Raw genomic sequence first — 15861 nt, 5'->3', positions numbered from 1 at the left:
AATTGTTATCGTAGCTCAAAAAACTCCCAGATTGGAACATTTTAAAAAATCTACGTGATTTCACAATATAGATGTCTGACTTTTCCGGCATACTTTGTCTTCAATAAATGTCTCATAAAATCTCAAAATCAGCTAAATTAATACTTGACAGCAGTTTTTCAATTCTAACTGATGATGGATTTCTTCAGTGTCTATAGAAGTATCAGTGCAGTCCTTCCATCACCTGTTTGCATTGCCTTCCACTTTTATTACTTTCATCTCCTTCTGAACAACAAAAACGGTTCCTTTAGTCTTTGGGGATGTACTTCCCTCTTCACTGTCCTCACTGTGACATTTCAGAACTTTAGTCCACCCCAGTATCATACTTGAGATCTTCCTCCTCAGCTTGCCGTGTCCCAGCGCTACCACCATGGGACTGAATCCCACAAACAGCGAAGCAGAGAAATGGGCTACAGTCAGCAGCCCTTCAGCGTGGTGCCCCCCGTCGTGGTTGTAGTACGTCACCGCAGCAACCTGTAGCGCCCAGCAGACCACAAAGAGCGACACCAGCGACATGATGACGTGAGCTGCCTTACGTTCAGTGGATACATGTTTGTCCAGCTCCCCGTGGGCCCCTCCTGACCCCCCAACTGAGGTAACAGCCCGGATGTGCTTGGCCAGAGCGTGCAACGTGGCCAAGTTGGTGCAAACCATCAGCACCAGCGGCAGAACCTCATTCAGGGCCAGTGAAGAGGAGGCGAAAGCTGAGCCTTGTTCGATGGAGGGGAACTCCCAGATGCAGCCGAGCAGAGGCCTGGTGGTGCAGCTGATCACCATCAGCTCCACGGTGGCGTTGCCGTGAACATGTGTGCTGTACACCAGCGCCGGCACAGAGAAGGCCAGGTTTGCTCCCCACACCAGCCCCAGAACAATCCACACCCGCCGCCTCTCCCTCTGCTGCGCCAGAGGACCAAAGGCCACATGTTGTCGCCTCAGGGTGGTGCAGTGAAAGACACTGAGCGCCAGAGTCACCCAACAACCCACGGCTCGCCACCACACCCACAGCAGCATGAAGACCCTGCACCAGCCCGGAGACAGAGACACGTTCAAGCCCAGGTCGGACACGAAAATAGGCACCGTGCGGAAAAGTGAGGTCAGCAGGTTGGCTAGTGACAGATGCACCAAAATGGTGTCGGACGGAGGAAGTCTCCGAGATGGACTCTGGATGGCTGACCGAAGCACCTGAGAGTAAAAACAACACAAACTGAGAACAACCCGGCCTCACACACTCGTCACCCACTCAGTCCAAAATGTAGTTTTCTTACCACATGGATGACCAGGATGTTCCCCAGGATGCCAGAAAAGACTAAGAGCCCAAACAAAACAGCCTCTACGGTGAGATCCTCTGACATGGCATCACCCTCTGCATGGCGACATAGTTTGCCTTTTCTCTGTGACCAGCATGTGAGAGCGACACATGGCGGCTCTGTGCTGCTGATGGCCCTCACAGCGTTTTATATGTGCACACGCAGACAAACAAAGGCATCTATCACACATGAACACTTCTTTGCTGACTGAACTCAGGGTCAATTTAATCTAACTTGTTGATGCTTTGAGAGTACAAAGGCAGGCATTTTCCACATTTCGGTCCTGCGTCACAGACCAAAGTGCAAATGTAATGATGTCTCAACAACAACCGCATCAACAGGTGTGAGTCGGTATTCATGCAGTCACGTCGCTGATATGGGAATGCATGTTGAAATGGACCACTCATCTGCCCTGTTGGCTTGTTTAAGTTTCAGTTTGTCTGGGTCCATGATGACGGCACACTAAAATCTTCACACAAAAAAAGAAAAGACACAAGGAAGGAAGGGAAGGCCGGCAGCCATAACAGTTTGGCTAAACAGGAACAGACAGAATCAGGTGATCAGTGATTCATACCATGAATTACTGATTTTAAAAAAGATAATCCTATGAAACGTCTCAGCTGAGAACGCTAGCCCTGTTAGCTCAGCGTTTTTCATCTTTTTTAGTCAGCCACTCATACGCTCCCTTGGTACTAATTATTTATTGGGTTGTCAAGTTTATCTCGTGGGACAAGGCGGTTGTTGCTTAGAACAGTCTTAAGTAAGCACTCCTTAATTAAACATACAGAAGAACAGAACATTGAAAAATCCTGATCATGCATGAGTAAGAGATGAAGTGCACGAGATAATTTATCATCAGGAGAGTTTTTTTTTTTAAATTAAAAGACCATCAAAGAACAAAAAATCAAGAAGTGCAAAGTTTTTTATTGTTTTTCATGTCCCTATGTATACCAGTTATCCTCTATTCATGACGATATCGACCAGAGAACACGTGTCTGTGACCTTATTCAGCAGCTGTTTAAGGACATCTGCACAGGGGTCAGTTCGCCTCAAGACCCCGGCTGATGCTGGAGGACAAACTAAATGAAAGCAACAGCTGCACTTTGACCTCCCGTCTCTATGTTATCACCATCAGAAGGGACCAAACAACGTCAGTATCTCACAGTACAACAGTTATATATACTGAGTTTATATTATAGCTCAATACAGCAGAACAACCAAACCCTGTGGAAACCATTTAAACTGCACTGGACTGTTGCGATGAACTCCCTGCACTTGCATGAATCCACACTCCGCATCACGTAAACATTTTATTAAAATGAATTTAAAGCCTTCCATTGTGCACCAACAGCTAACGTCCCCATTGTGGTGGATGACTGCAGGATAAAGGCTGTGAGAGTATCCCTTTGTCTCCCTGTCAGTTTCTACTCCTACTACTCTGTGTGTATTTCAGACGACAACACAAATTCTATTTATAAATGCAAAATGTAAATCCAGCTTTACTAGTGCCACTAGTGTCACTAAATACGACGCAAAGCAAAAATGCAACCGACAGTAAATCATACGGAAAGATGTTGGTTCATGCAGTTCACGATATGCTGTCCCAGCTGGCGTTTTCTAATTCACAACAAACTGACTCACACTGGGAATTATTATTTAGTATTAACATTAAATGCTAAGAATGTCCTTTGACAAATAGACAGTTTTGAGTTAAGTGGAGCTCTGGGCTTTTTACTATTTAAATATTTTATCATTTTTGGTTGCTCTCTGGTCTCATGTCATTTTGTAAAAACAGCCCCTGGACAAAGCAAGCTGAGCATCCCTGATCAGCATATTTCAAACTCCAAACTGAAAATGTCCTTAACACATACATGTATAGGTACACTGCAATAAATTAATATAAAAAATACAGTGGAGTAGTATAAAGTTCAAAACCTAAACTAAAAAAAAATAAATAAATAAAAAACTGTGAAAATAATGGCAAATATTTATAAAATAATTATATCTCTGGGTGAGAGTGAGCTGATTGAAACACAAATTTTCTGGTCAAACGTAAAAAGATGTTTGATGTGAATATTGTTCACAGTTTTGGCCTGTTTTTGTTTTTTGTTTTTTACACAATCAACGTGTAAATTAACACTTTTTTCTTTGATTTTACTGAATATTATCTGTAATTTAACAAAACATGGAACATCTGTATAATAACAGCTAAACAAACACTTCCGTTATTTCTTAATAAAAATCCTTTTTCTTTCAAAATATGGAAAACATCTGTAAAATCATCTATTTGTCCTGAAACAACACAGTAAAAGTGGTGCAAGTTTATGATCAAATGCTTTAAAAGAACAAAGCACCCTTAGTTCCACAGCTGTTTGTATTTATATCCAGATAATTTGAAGATTAAAAAGAATCAATGAATATTTGTAGATTTAAGCATATTAATGACAAACAGAGTCGTAGCTCTCTCATGAAAAAACATCAGAAGACCAAGCAGGTGGTTGTCTTCAGCTCTCCCCTCTGAGAAAATACAACAAAACACCAACAACAGAATTTCATCAGATATGGGATTCCTTCATTTACTATGTTTCAAGAACAGATTTGTGTGAAGGAAGAATCGGGGACATAAACAGTGGTCCTCTGCAGAACCCAACAAGGTAGAAATGTGCTTTTTTTTCCAAGTAAGTGAACTGAAACAGACTATAACCCATTAACTTGATCCCCAACCAAGAACTGGAGTCATTTGGAGGGTGGTGGCATGTTTATTCAATACATGTAATTACTGTTGTGTTGTGAAAACAAACAAACAAAAATAATGTTGCTAAAAAACGAAATTTTAAAAAAAAGTGCCATTTTAATATTTTTTGAGGTGGACATTATTCACAGTTTTGGTCTTTTTTCAGGGTTGATTAGGAAGAAAATTGAATTTACCAGGTGTTATCTGTAGTTCAACAACAAAAAAGGAAAACTGCAAAATAACAGTAGATTGTTCCAAAAATAAATAAATAAAAGAACTATAGCTGATAAAACTTTGACGCACACATTTGGCTGCCTGGATGCCTCAAGTTCAAAAATAACAAGAAAGTGAAAAGGGCGAGATCTTTAAAAACAAAAAGGTGTTTGGAGCGTTGCTTTGCTTGTTGTTTGCGCAGGTAGACACAAATAGCAGGTGTGATGCGGCTGCGGAGCGGAGCAGGTGAGCAGCCAGGTGGGCAGCAGGTGGGTTCAGAAGCCTCCATCCAGCGGCGCTCTGAAGACTCCGCTGCTTGTTCTCCGTCACTGACAGACACCTGAAGCGCTGCGTGGGACGATGACTCACGAACCGACTGCTGATGACTACAAATACCTATTTTGTGCACGCAACCCACGCGCCCCCAGCGCTCCGCGGCGCGCGCCCCTCCACGTGCACTCTCTCTCTCTCTCTCTCTCTCTCTCTCTCCCTCGCGCTCTCAGCGGGCATCAAAGCCGCTACGTCAGGCCAGACAGGAAGGAGAAAGCCAGTCTGATGGCACGACAGCCGGCTCCTCTGCTCCCACCGAAACCAGTAAGTGATTTTCGTGAATGCGCCGGGAGCCGGGAGCTGCTCTATCAGCGCGTGGCCTCCGTTAACTGCGTCCTGCGCGTGTCTCCTACACGCAAGGTCACAGTGGGAGCCGCCGTTGAAGGGACAGCTGCGTGATTCCTTGTTGTTTCTGTCGCAGATGCCCGGCTGCCCGCTGCTCTCCTCTCGCCCATGGCCCAGCTGCCCTGCTGCTTCGCTCGGATTTCGTCGTGTGCGCTGAAGCGGAGCTGATCTTATGGCAGACAGCAGCCCGCCCTGCTCCACCGCCCATCTGATCCACTGTGAGACGGAATAACTCGACGAGAGAAAAGTGAGATGAAAGCCCAACAACGAGCATCCCTGCTCGCCTTGTCGGCACTCCTGCTCTGCACATTACATCAGACAGCTGGGGCTCATGGCAGCAGCTCATCATCACTGTCATCCTCCTCCTCCTCCTCCTCCTCATCATCATCATCCTCAGCATCAGAGGAGGCAGGCAGGGATAATGTGGCCCCGAACTGGCTCCGGCAGAACAACATCAGCTCCAGCTACGGCAACCACAGCCATCAAAGTAGGCCAAAGCGTAAAGAGGCACCAGGCCACGGGAGCAGCTTCAACACCAGCAGAGGCAATAACACCAGTGTGATGTCTGAGAGGAGCGGCAGGGCACCGAGCTGGAGCCCGGAGGAGGACGGGCCGTCCCCGGTGTGCGCCTACCGAGTGATCGAGGGGGGCATCGGGGGGCAGCTGTGCTTTCGACGCACGCTGTTTGGGTACAAGTGCCATGTGGCGGACTGCAGGACAGCGGTGTCTGTGGGCAGCCTGGTGGCAAACATCCTCATCAATGGCAGTGTACTGTTACAGTGGACCCACGAGGGACAGTCCACGGTGCCCGACGATGGAACGACTAAAGAGAGCGCAGCTGCTCGGACGCGCAGCGACGATCCGGGGACGAATTCAACGAACGAGGAACCTCTCCGGTCAAACACTGTTTTCGGCGGCCGGCGGCACCGACGCGGAGGCTACGAGCTGAGCTGCTGGTGGAACGGCAGCTACACTCAGTTCGAGTGCGCCGGTGTCCATCTTGGATCGGGCTGCAGGGACTTTCTGCTGGCCGAGCTGCATGAGAACATCCCGTACCGCATCTGCCTGCGCTCCCTGGGCCGCTCCGAGCCGGCCAAGAGAGCGGAGCAGCGGCGGGACTGCGTGGAGTTCACGCTGCCGCCGTCTGGGATGCAGGACATCGTGATCGCCATGACAACGGTGGGGGGAGCTATCTGCGTGATGCTGGTCATCATTTGTCTGCTGGTGGCGTATATCACAGAGAACATCATGAGCCCCACGACGCAGCACGCTTACTCCTACCGCACTCACTCCCGGCACTGATGCGCTGCTCACACGTCCACTGGCGCACATCTAACACCCACCACGGCCATATCTAACCCCACCGTCATCAGGCACTCACTTGTTTTCAGTATGATCAACCCGTCCTGTTAAACTGAAGCACAATCTACTGTGGCTCTGCAAATAACATGCCTTGTCAACCTCTGCGAGGATGCACTGAACCAAACTTACTGATTGAGTTAATACAGTAGTTTACTGTGTTGTTTTTTCTTTCTTTAAGGTTGTCTGTGATTGAATCCGTCAATCTGTAACCAGGCAGCGTTTACTACAGCAATACAAATACTGAGATGGCTTCGGGGACATTAGAACCAACACAGTTTTGCTAAACTTGCAACCAGGAAGATAAAAGTTTACTGAATCCACATGACTAAACCATCCCACCTGTAGTTTTGCTTTCTAAGTCTGCATACGGTTTGTGTCTTTACCATTTTGTGAAGGGCAATACAATCTGGTGTACAATCTCCAAATGCTGTGCCAAACATCTTGAGTTAGAATGCCTTTATGTCCTGCTGTCAGTGAATAAAGTACCATGAGGTCATTTTTAATACTTTACAGCTGTCCTCGTTCTTGTCTTTGTGTGCGAGTGTGTATAATAAAAGACAGGAATCCAAAATATATGTATAAACACAACCTCTTACAAGCTGTGGGATGAAAAGCTTGTTGCAGCAAATGAAAACAAGGTTTGAGTTTCTCATGTGCTTATATGAGCATTTTCTTTTTGGATGGTATAACAAAAATATATATGACACAGTATTTCACAGTAAATTTCCTGGAAAATAAACTGAGGAACAGTTTGCAGGTTATGTGTAAAATAATCCAACAGATTGTTTGTGTTCTGGATCGTCAAATATACCTGAAGAATGTAGAGAGTTTGTCACGCTGATGCAAAAATGCAGACTGAACGGTGAATAGTCAATCATTAAACTGGTTTCATCTTAGAAAGAGAAAATGTGTCCTGTGAGGAGGATACAAGCAAAACGTAACGTCATAAAACAAAAGGAAAAAAAGGGAACTGCCATTTAGTTCAGTGTTCTGCATGTTTGTTTGCTTCGCTACTCTTCTGACATCTTAGATTACTTTAGTGACGAAAACCCTCCTACACTGTAAAACTCAAAAATACATCAACACCAAGAAAAAACAACACAATGACCCGGAGACTCAAGGACATAAGGTTGATCTACAAACTGCTATTGCCTCGTAGAGAGCACAAAATAAAATAAAATAGAATAAAACGAGTTACATCCATGCATATCTTAAAGAGCAGGACAATCATATCTGCACAATTTATGTGTAAACAAATTCTAATTTTTTTGCCAAACAGGTGTTACTCTTCTGAAATTTGTTTGTGAATTAAGCAGTGATTGACAGATATGTTTTTTTAAAGGTCAGTTCTATAGTCCTCATAATTATATTTAGGAGTAATCATGAGACCCAAAGACTAATACCCCGTATGCTTAGTACAGAAATTCAGAAATTGTAAAAGCAGTGGACATTTTTTTTAAACTGCTACATCAATACAAATAAAAGCCATGATAATCGATGTTGATGGATTAATTAACACAAAAGGCAGAAGCATAAAATAAGCACAACACAGTCCAAAGCAGTCCTGATCATTTAACAAGTCATACTTTGAAGAGCTTCGGTGATCTCAGGGTGCGAAAGCAAAGCATTGGTGCAGTTTTGTCAGTCACCTTTCAGCCACAACCCTATTCTGGTTATTGTTGTTATTCATTTGGGGTGTTGTGTTCTTGTATTGTGGGTTTCCCCTTGATGACTCTTGGTTACATATGATTGTCGCGCCGTAAATCAGCATGAATGAGACTAATTAAAAAGCACACAGTTTGCAAACCAAGGCTGCAGCTGCCCTGCACTCACTGTGGTATTAATATAGGCCATGGGCTGCGCAGAGCAAGAATGTGGGACGACCTCTTTTTGCCTGGAGCACAGTGTTCCACATTTTGTATTCATCGTACTCTGAAATAACTGAAAAAAAATGAGCAATTAGGAGGTTTAAATAAAAAGCGTTTGAGCAGGGCATATGCCCCGAGTGTTTAAAGATCTTAACCGCCCCTCTGGGTGGAGACGTTAGATGAACACAGGACTGTTCGGACTAATAAAGGGAAAATACGGCATAAGGCTTGTGGGGTTTTTTTTTCCACTTTAAGCACTTTGTCCTTACTTAGAGTTTGAAGTTGCAGAACAGGCTGAGTAGTGGAAAAATGGGGCATGTGGCAAATTGGGACAGTGAAGCTCTGCAGTGAGTCCCTGTTAGAATAGAATAGAATAGAATAGAATAGAATAGAATAGAATAGAATAGAATAGAATAGAATACTTTTTTATAGAAAGTACAAGAAAATACCAGTAATTAAGTAATATGCATCCTGGGGTCACAGCAGGTCCAAGGCCCACCGTCTCCGGTTGGGCCGTCCACATACTGGCTGAATGTGGGGAGAGCGGTAGAGAGGGATGCATGATTAAAGTCTCCTGAGATCAGAGACTGAGGGTGTGATGTTTACAGCTGGGACGCTGAACTATGGATGAGTTCACAGGCTGCAGCAGCATCAGCCGAGGGGGGGATGGAAACTGCAACGTGTGAAAAACTCCCTCGGCAGGTAAAACAGCCGCAAACCAACCACCAGCAGTTCAACATCCTTCATGCGGCGCTGCTCTGACGTGCCCACAGCATCACACCATCTCTCATTCACATACATGTTCAAGGAACACATACAACAGCCCAAAACCAATGTGAATGTCTTAAGTTCATAACATAAAAGTGGAACATTTGACACTTGATCCCACAATCACAGAGGTCATTGAACTGACATATCGTTCTGACATTGCAACTGTTAAGCTTATAAAAATCTGAAAACAATTATTCACTGCTTGATTTCAATTTATTTGGTAATAGAATTTAATTATGCATCAAAATTAGTAGGAATCAATTCTGTACTCCTTTTGCTTTTTTTTTTTTTTAATATGCAAATTGTATGAGTGTCTTATTGTGCACTGTAAAATGGGACGCCTTCATACTGTCAACAGTCATTTCCACAAGAAAACTCTTTAGGAGTATTACAGCATATATGTTGTCTTAAAATAAATCAGATTTCTGAATTGGATCAATATAGCAATATAATTGATCTTAATTATGCTATTAGATAGCTTGTTGGACACAAGTTATAGCCATGCTTCAGCTCCCCTACTTAGAAGCATTATCACAACAATAAAAGCTTTAGGAAGCTATTTGTATTATTTTGACTTTTTATTTTGCTTTTTTTTTTTTTTTTTTACATGTATATAACCATTTAAATAAATATTCAATATAGGAACATCAAGAAGTCAAGGAATAAGTCAGCCTGTGTGGTGGCCATGGTAAAATAATAGTAATAATAATAATTATAAGAAGAAGAAGAAGAAGAAGAGGAAGAAGAAGAAGAAGAAGAAGAAGAAGAAGAAGAAGAAGAAGAAATGTAGTTTGTAAATCCCTGTTTGAAGAAAAAAACAAAACAAAAAAAAAACAGAGGGGCAAAAAGAAGAAGCTTAGTTATAATAACTGCATCAAGTTGGGAGCTGAAGCCCTGGAATAATTCCATCTACTTCTCCAGAAAGCTTCCAGAAGGTGCTCCAGCTGCCCAGCTCTCTCTAGATGTGGTGTTTGTGCTCAGACTTCAGCAGCAGCAGCATCAGGACGGGCTCCACATGGTCCTGACGTGTGGCCCTGTTGGTGATTAATGCTCTTCTGCCCTCTTTAACCGTAATTAAGACGAAAAGCGTATTTTTCACGGCGTGTTTGTTGTTGTTGTTGTTGTTGTTTACTGACGTCACACTTACGTCGCCACATTTTTGACGCGCTGAGGCTGAAGCTCCGCCCCCAAACTGACATCACCTGATAAAGCCGTATTCAGCGCACGGGGCTCCGCCATTTTAACTTCCTGCTTCCAAAGAAGACGAGCCCATCGCAGTGTTTGTACTCGAAACGCTTTAACGTTAACTTTAACGTAGGGGTTTGTCTTGTTTACTTTTCTTACAGGGATCAACGTAAGCACCTCGTACTAGTTTCTGACAGCCTGTTTCGGGTAGTTTCAGCCGGAGAGTCGCAATGCCGAGCCACCCGCTGCGTGTAGCGGTTGTGTGCTCGAGCAACCAGAACCGCAGTATGGAAGCGCACAATATCCTCAGGTAAAGACGAGCCGCCGGGAAGAGGAGACGAGCAAAGCCACCACACAAAGTGAACGAAATCTGTGCGGTATTTGCGGGCCGGTCTGTCGACGCGGTGACAGGCAGCCCGTCGGGCCTCATCGCACTTTAACAATGGACTCAGCGCTCAGTGTCGCTCCGCGGCCGAGGCGCGCCTTTAGCGCAGCTCTCCGGTTAGGGGACAGGCTTCATGGCTGCCTGCAGTGATGAACCGCAGCTGGTTTGCTGTCAAACTTATTCAGGGATTTCAAACCAAGGCCCAAGTTGTTGGGTAGTTTTTTTTTTCTTCCTCCCCCACATGTTGACAAGAGCGCCCCCCTGTAGGAACTATACCGGAAGAGAGAGACTGCAGCTGGGCGGCTCATCGGCTCAGACCGCTCAGACGTCACACAGATTTAGTCGTTCTTCACCCACAGATGTGCTGTCTGTGTGGTTCTCATTTCAGAACGGTTCTTCAGCTGAGCTGGACTGAGGAGGAATAAACGGGTCTCAGTTATGATAGTCTCTTACTGGGGGGTCCTCTTTAGACAAAGGTGACAAATGGTCACCTGTGTGGGCAACTAAAATAAAACAAAGCATTTACTTCTATGGGACTTTTTTTATGTTGGTTATTTAGGTGTCTAATGTTGGTGGTGATTTAGACAGAATCAGACGAGTCCTCACAGACACGGAAACACTGATTATTCTGCTTGTATTTCAAGAACTTTTTTTTTTTGTAAAGTTGTTCCATAATTTATTCTCTTGTCTTCTCCTTTTTGCAGCAAACGTGGATTTGAAGTGCGTTCATTTGGGACAGGGTCTCATGTGAAGCTACCCGGTCCTGCCCCGGATAAGCCAAATGTGTATGACTTCAAAACGACTTATGAACAGATGTACAACGACTTGGTCCGCAAGGACAAGGAACTGTATCCCCTACTCACTCACCTATTCCTCACCCACTCACATGCACATATAGTAGAAGCGAGATAGTAAACATGCCCGTGTTCGTGTGTGTTGGTTTGATGGGACTCTCTCTGGGGGTTCGTGCAAGTGGTGTCGCTGGAAGAGCACGACTGATGGGAGTGCATCGATAGGTAAATCACATGCAGGGATCTAAACATGTGTGACAGAGACAGTGTCTATTAAACCTGTAAAACACAGGGTGGACAAACACCTTGCAATACAGCAGCTGTGCAACAGTAAGTGCAATTTTGTGAAGATTTTTTTTTTTTTTTTTTTTGCAATACAGCAGCTGTGCAACAGTAAGTGCAATTTTGTGAAGATTTTTTTTTTTTTTTGCTGAGACCATCAAATTGAAGTCTGTAGTCGCCTCTGAGTGTCTAGCTTGTGTCTGACAGGGTTGTCCTGTTGCCTCTGTAGCTCCCTGCTCATACAGCTTCCCTGTGGTTTTCAGTGTTTTCTCTTTTTTTAAAGTAGAATTTTTTGCAGTTTGAGTTTTTTTTCTTCTGGTGTTCAACCTAATCTGGCTCATTTGTCTTCTGAAGTTGACAGAGTTGCTGGTGCCTAAATTATTAACATTGCAGAACCTGGTAAAGGTGGAAATATCAAGCAACAGTAGAAGAACGCTATTAGCAGAGATGCAGAGTCCTCGTACACTGGATATGAGTGACTAAAACACATGTAAATACAACAAACAGAGTGAGGACAGCGTTCCTAAATGTCATGTACATTAAACCATAAATAGAGTAGGTTATCTCGTGGCTACTGTTTGACTGAGGTGTTGTTGCCCAGAGATGACCAGTAACAACTAACCATTAGGAGGTGACTCTGAGACCTTAGAACCTTGAACCGCATCACAAAATCCTGTCATGAGCCAGAACAAGAAAAATGCAACAGTGCATGGTTGCTGCACTTTCAGTGTATACGCTAAAATATCTCAATCAGACAGATCGCTCTTTGGCAGTGTTTTATTTTTAATTTTAAAGTCCAAATCACGTCTTTATCATCTTATGCAGCCTAATCCTAAACCTGCTCTCCTGGTTGATGGATTTCAGCCTTTTTTTATTCCTGGAATGACTTTAGTTTTTCTTCAGTGTTTTTTCTTCTTTTTTTTAGGAGCAGGCTAAATATAGGGCAGCTCCTTAAGCATGTCTTGAGTCATTCTGGTTTACAGGCCTCAAGTGAACATCTAGACCCAAAAGTAGGACAGGACCAGGTTTGACTTGCTGTATTGCAGGGTTGTTTTTTGCCACCTGACGGTAAGTTGAGGTGATGTTTGTCTTCCTACATGTCAGGTGTGACGACGCTGTGCTGTAAATATCATGTGTTATGAATACAAGGAACACGGACTCCTGAAAAACCAAACTGTGTAGTACTTTCTGTTACTTTGCATGAGTCTTCTTATAGTGCTCTATGACTGACAATGACAACATAGGGGATGGTACTTTTTTTTTTTTCTCTGCTTGGCACTTCCCAGCAAAATGACCAGTGCAGTGGCAGAGCTTTAGAAACATGAAGGAATCAGAAGTTCTGGTATAAAAGCTGTATCAACTTGACAGTATCAGAGTGACTTGTTGATAATATTAAAACTTTGTTGAGTGGATGAATTGCTGTCTAAGGTTAAGTTATTGCCCTGAAAATCAATTTTTCTATCCACATTTTTTTTTTTTTTAAACCTGACCAACCACTAATGACTAGTTTTCACCACTAGAGGGTGCTACAGTTCTGTCCTTCACACTGACACTCCTCAAACGTGTATTTGCTTGGCTATATGTGACTTGACTGAGATGCAGTTGAACAAATGCAAACAGAAACGCACCCTCTTGCTGAGCCCAGTGAGTTCTGTCGAACCAGGCGTTGATTGAAGTCCTGCCTCTGACTGTGTGATCCGTGTGTTGTGTTACCTTGGCTTCCCTTCTTGCTCCCGCTGTATTCCTTGACCTCATCACTCTTCAGATACACACAGAACGGCATCCTGCACATGCTGGACCGCAACAAGCGCATCAAATCAAAGCCCGAGCGCTTCCAAAACTGCAAGGAGAAGTTCGACCTGGTCATCACCTGTGAAGAGAGAGTCTATGACCAAGTGCTGGAGGGTGAGGATTCTCATAAAACTCACTGAAGCGAGACATGAACCTTTTGCACACTTGAATAATATAATTTTTATTTTTTTGTGGGCATAAACATGTTTACACTGCCTCCCCAACGCTATGCATGAAGCAAAAGTTTACTTGAACACTTCTAATTGTGTCACCTTGTCTTTTATCTGTTGCTGCTCCCCAGATCTGAATTCCAGAGAGCAGGAGACTCTACAGCCTGTGCACGTAATCAATGTAGACATTCAGGACAACCATGAGGAAGCCACGCTGGGCGCCTTCCTTATCTGTGAGCTGTGTCAATGTGTGAGTGTCTCCTTACCTCGGTTTTTCAAACGCTATGAAACAGACACAATGGACTGAGTCGTTTAAAGCATTCAGCTTTTTAATATTAAAATGATGCATTTGAATCTTAGTGGCTTAATGATAATGAAACAGCCTTTAGGTGCTTTTCATCTGCAACACAACAGGTTTCTAAAATGAGAAATTCAGTCGTCGCCTAATGACTTTACTGCAATAAATTGTTGGTTAATTTTACATCATTGGTGAAAATAAGCTGTGTTGAAGCACAGGCTGTGTGTGACGTGCTTCCCTCTCTGCCCCTGCAGATCCAGCACACCGACGACATGGAGAATGAAATCGATGAGCTCCTACAAGAGTTCGAGGAGAAGAGCAACAGGCCTTTTCTTCACACTGTCTGCTTCTACTGATACACAAGAGAAACCTGCAATAAACACAGACCGAGATCACAAGCAATCAATCAAGAGCATATGGACATGCACGCTTCATACTCCTCAGTCATCTACAACACAGTGCATACGTGTTGTGTGCCTGCATACACACAAACACACACAGACACACACATACACACACAGAGCTTTGGTTCAGGACCTTACAGGTGGCTGCTGTTGGAGATACTGGTTATTATGGGTTTTTTCCTCTGTACAGAGGATGAACTCGCTGCTCTCACTCTGCCTTTATTCCTCCAGGTCAAGGTCAGGCCAAGGTCCTTCCCCCATCTCAGTCCAATGAAATCACTCAACCATGTCTCCTCAGGGAGAACCATAACACCCACACCCCAGGTTCAACAACTCCTCCACAAGTCCCTCTCATTTTTGTTCAATACAGCATATTTATGCAGATTCTTTTTGTTTTGTTTTTTTTCTCCAGATGATATATAATCGTAATTCATTTAAGCATATACGTCAGATTTTAATTGCTGACCTGGGACAGTGTAAATGTGTTTACACGCATAGGAGGACAATTGATTGAAATGTATGCGTGTTTTTGTGCGACTTTGTGCTGTAGCTTAGTTAGGTTAAGTTAAAAAGTTCAAATGGGTTCTGGTAATGCTGTCATTCAGGGCATAGTATTTTTTTTTTCTTTTATAAATGTTAAATAATTGAAACATTGTAATTATTTTCAAACTGAGTGCCTGACTTTTCTGTATGTACATATGAATTACTAAAGAAAGAAACATCTCTAAGAAACATTTCATGACTCTTTATTGGTTTTAGTTCATGGTGGGTTCATTTAAAAAAAAAAAAAAAAAAAACAACTTTAATTGAATATGTGTGCTGTTGGACTAAATATTACCATCAATTCAATCAGTTCGGCTACTAATGGCTGTCAGGATGACACCTGCTTGTGGGCCTGTTGTAATCCTCTGTGGACCAGAACAGGTCCTAGTTTGAGTACTACAGATATTATAACAGGTGAGATAGACACAAAAATATGCAAACCATGACCTCAGTTCTGCTTTGCTTGAACAGTAATCACTGCCCTTCTTCATTTTGTGGTTTATTGACAAGAAATGTGTACATGACAGACGTGTGCTCAATAAAGGTTGATCATGCAAAAGCAGAGCATGGATTTGCATTCTGGTTGAGTCTGTCCCTTATCCGTCTGTTGCAGGGGAAACATCCTGTTCTGTCAGATTCCTCCGTCCTTTCTCCTATAACTCATCTGTTGTTGCTTCTGTTGCCTCTTGACCTCTTCTTTGTTCCACCGGTCGCTGCAGCCAACAAACCTATCACGTTGTTCCATATGAGGGCGCCCTGTCAGCGGTGGGTTCTGAAGAAAACCACTTTGGAAGTGGACTGTTCTTGGTGAGGGCTGCAGGGTGGCGCAGTTGGTAGCACTGTTGCCTCGCAGCAAGAAGGTCGCCGGTTCGCGCACCGGAATCTTTCTGCACAGAGTTTGCATGTTCTCCCCGTGCAGCGTGGGTTCTCTCCAGGTTCTCCGGCTTCCTCCCACAGTCCAGAAACATGTTGAGGTTAATTGGTGATTCTAAATTGTCCGTAGGTGTGAATGTGAGTGTGCTTGGTCTCTAAGTGTGGCCCTG

At 43.8% G+C, this 15861-nt stretch overlaps 3 protein-coding genes across 3 annotated transcripts; 2 read left to right on the top strand and 1 right to left on the bottom strand.

Annotated features, from left to right (window-relative positions):
* Positions 1 to 219: 219 nt before the first annotated feature.
* On the bottom strand, positions 220 to 1391 carry ora4 (olfactory receptor class A related 4). Its single transcript, XM_008282714.1, has 2 exons — positions 1305 to 1391; positions 220 to 1221 (listed from the first exon to the last, which is right to left on the bottom strand). Exons 1-2 carry the CDS (start codon positions 1389 to 1391, stop codon positions 220 to 222), a joined length of 1089 nt encoding a protein of 362 aa, XP_008280936.1.
* Positions 1392 to 4517: 3126 nt separating this feature from the next.
* On the top strand, positions 4518 to 6270 carry fndc10 (fibronectin type III domain containing 10). Its single transcript, XM_008282712.1, has 2 exons — positions 4518 to 4539; positions 5366 to 6270. The coding sequence occupies exons 1-2, from the start codon at positions 4518 to 4520 to the stop codon at positions 6268 to 6270; spliced, it is 927 nt and encodes a 308-aa protein (XP_008280934.1).
* A 3909-nt stretch (positions 6271 to 10179) lies between these two features.
* Positions 10180 to 15377, top strand: ssu72 (SSU72 homolog, RNA polymerase II CTD phosphatase). Its single transcript, XM_008282692.1, has 5 exons — positions 10180 to 10464; positions 11244 to 11387; positions 13378 to 13517; positions 13705 to 13823; positions 14126 to 15377. Exons 1-5 carry the CDS (start codon positions 10385 to 10387, stop codon positions 14225 to 14227), a joined length of 585 nt encoding a protein of 194 aa, XP_008280914.1. The 5' UTR covers positions 10180 to 10384; the 3' UTR covers positions 14228 to 15377.
* The last annotated feature ends 484 nt before the right edge of the window (positions 15378 to 15861 follow it).

The sequence above is a fragment of the Stegastes partitus genome, unplaced genomic scaffold, assembly GCF_000690725.1.
Source record: "Stegastes partitus isolate 25-593 unplaced genomic scaffold, Stegastes_partitus-1.0.2 Scaffold281, whole genome shotgun sequence".
In the NCBI taxonomy this organism is placed as follows: domain Eukaryota; kingdom Metazoa; phylum Chordata; class Actinopteri; family Pomacentridae; genus Stegastes; species Stegastes partitus.
This window is presented reverse-complemented; position numbering and strand designations above follow the sequence as displayed.